A 2,793-nucleotide genomic window follows, 5' to 3' on the forward strand; every position below is an offset into this window, starting at 1 on the left:
TTCCCCTTTTATGGCTGTTAGCATTTACCTTATGTATTGAGATGCTCCTATGTTGGGTGCATAAATATTTATAATTGTTATATTTTCTTCTTGGATTGATCCCTTGATCCTTATGTAGTGTCCTTCTTTGTCTCTTGGAATAGTCTTTTATTTTAAAGTCTATTTTGTCTGATATGAATATTGCTACTCCAGCTTTCTTTTGATTTCCATTTGCATGGAATATTTTTTTCCATCCCCTCTCTTTCAGTCTGTATGTGTCCGTAGGTATGAAGTGGGTATCGGCTCTAGGCATGCAGGCTTCAGTAGTTGCAGCACACGGGCTCAGTAGTTATGGCACACGGGCTCTAGGGTGCGCAGGCTTCAGTAGTTGTGGCATGTGGGCCCAGGTCACGCAGGCTCCAGGGCACGCAGTCTTCAGTAGTTGTAATGCCAGCTGTTTTTTAAAATGGTTTTATGGTTTAAAATAGTTTAAAGGGGAACAGCTTTAAATAAGATAGTACCAGAACAGTCATGTTTAGCTGAAATAAGCCTATAATGAGTCATAATTCAATTAAGATTGTTTACCACATATTTTATTTTTCTATTCAAAGTGTGGGACAATCAAGGTGTATCATTTGTCAGCTACATACTGTTACAGGGAAAGAATGTAACTACATACTGTAGCTACATATTGTAGGAAAAGAATGCTACAGAAGAAGTAGAACCATTTAATAATGACAATATAACTTCTTGAATTTAGCTTTTAGACAAGAGATAATTTGAATTAACTGAATTGATAATTAGCTGCTGGGGAAGCAGCTTACTGAAGTGTATCAGGTTATGTGGTTTCATTCAGTTGCTTCCAAAAGCCAGACACACACAAATATACTGATGTAAAGAACCTCTTGTTTTATTCTAGATTTTAAAGAGCCATCAGTACAATTTTCTAATTCCTTACTGCCTAACATATGGCAAACACCATACAGTCACATGACTTCCACTGTCAATTATGATAATCAGGGCATTACCACTGTAGAGGGAGAAAAAAATCCTGATTCCTGATGTCTCTTCTCTTATTGGGATGAAAAACCTGTGGAAACCTCTGGCTCTTGTTCTTTGGTTAGGGTGATGCCAAATGAATCACAGTATAGATGGGTAAGGTTGTCCTGAAAAGTAGTGCTGTGTGAGAGATACTGGCTAAAGGGAGTTTCCTTGAGTTGCACAGCAGTCAGATCAAACCAGGGGAAAGGCCTGGGGTAGGGAAAAAAATAGTGTTACTTTTTTATGTCTGTTTAATACATCTGATTTTGCTGTTAAACATTTCCTTTAAAGAAAGTTCTCCTCCACTTGGAAATAAGGTTCTTCACTTTCTATATCAAACTAATTAAAATTCTTAGTTAAATTAAAAATTCATCTGGGTCTATTCAACACGTGGATTTAATTGTACTTATGAGTTTTCACACAATTCTCTAAGTGCATTTGGGGAGGAATTCATAATTAGAGAATGATTATGACAATAAAATCAACATCCTTTTCAGTATATTTTCCTTGAATTTAGAAAGAAAATACATAAGAGGATCATGGACATTAGGAATGGAAGAGACCTCGTTTCTTTTACAATATCCTCTTCAAAAAAAAAAAAAAGATATCCTCTTCAACTGTATAGGGAAAGAAGTAGGAGTTAACAGGCAAATAAAAATGGGGCAATGTTAAGTATTAGTCTGTAGTGGAATTCAACTTAAAAAGCATTAAAACATAGGGTTTTATAGTATTAAAAAATATCAGGAGTAAGGCAAGGATATCTGCTGTCACCACACTTATTCAACATACCACTAGAAGTTGTAGCCAGTGCAATAATGCAAGAAAAGGAAATAAAAAGCACATAGACTGGAAAGGGAGAACTGAAACTGTTGCTATATATAGATGACAAGATTGTCCATGTAGAAAATCCAAAGGAATCTAAAAACAAAACAAAAAATCTCCTAGAACTAATAAACGAATTCAGCAAGGTCACAGGATATAAAATAAACATAAAATAAATTTTATTTATATATATTAGCAATGAACACTTGGGCAAAAAAAAACTAAAAATGCAATTCCTTTCACACACAAAATAGAATACTTAGGTGTAAATCTAACAAAACATGTACAGGACTTGTATACTGAAAACTACGAAATGCTGATGAAATAAAGAAGATATAAATGGAGAGATATACTGTGTACATGGATGGGAAAATTTAACATTATAAAGATGTCAACTCTCCATAAATTGATCTATAGATGTAATGGTAAAACAAAAATTAGCGACAACACCACATGCTGGTGAGGATGCAGAGAAACTGAATCATACATTGCTAATGATGTAAAAGGATATAACAACTTTGAAAAACAGTTTGGCAGTGTCTTAAAAAAAATAAACATGCAACCAGTCATTGCACCCCTGAGCATTTGTCCCAGAGAAATTAAAACTTATGTTTACACAAAAACCTGTACATGAATGTTCAAAGCATCTTTATTCATAATAGCCAAAAACTGGAAACATCCTAGATGGCCTTCAACAGGTGAATGATTAAACAAACTATGGTACATACATGCCATGAAAACATAACTGCCATGAAAACTACTCAGCAATAAAAAAGGAATAAATTATTGATACACACAGCAACTTGGATGAATCTCCAGAGACTTATGCTAAATGAAAAAGGCCAATCCCCAAAGGTTGCATAATATATGATTCCTTTTATATAATATTCTTTTTTTTTTTTTTTTTTTTTTTGCGGTACGTGGGCCTCTCACTGTCGTGGCCTCTCCCGT

General features: G+C 34.5%; 2 protein-coding genes across 5 annotated transcripts in view; one reads left to right on the plus strand and one right to left on the minus strand.

Moving 5' to 3' along the window:
- Positions 1-2,793, plus strand: part of SAMD15 (sterile alpha motif domain containing 15) — a 64,522-nt gene that overhangs the window by 28,786 nt on the left and 32,943 nt on the right. The gene's annotated exons all lie outside the window — the stretch shown is intronic.
- The window catches only part of NOXRED1 (NADP dependent oxidoreductase domain containing 1), a 31,170-nt gene continuing 28,729 nt past the window's right edge, over positions 353-2,793 (minus strand). The window contains exons 7-8 of the mRNA XM_028496232.2: positions 1,008-1,230; positions 353-433 (exon numbers count right to left, since the gene is read on the minus strand). Coding sequence (XP_028352033.1) covers positions 1,053-1,230 — 178 coding nt within the window. The 3' untranslated portion in view covers positions 353-433; positions 1,008-1,052. The remainder of the gene's footprint in view (positions 434-1,007; positions 1,231-2,793) is intronic.

This window comes from Physeter macrocephalus, chromosome 11 (genome assembly GCF_002837175.3).
Source record: "Physeter macrocephalus isolate SW-GA chromosome 11, ASM283717v5, whole genome shotgun sequence".
NCBI classification, from domain to species: Eukaryota; Metazoa; Chordata; class Mammalia; order Artiodactyla; family Physeteridae; genus Physeter; species Physeter macrocephalus.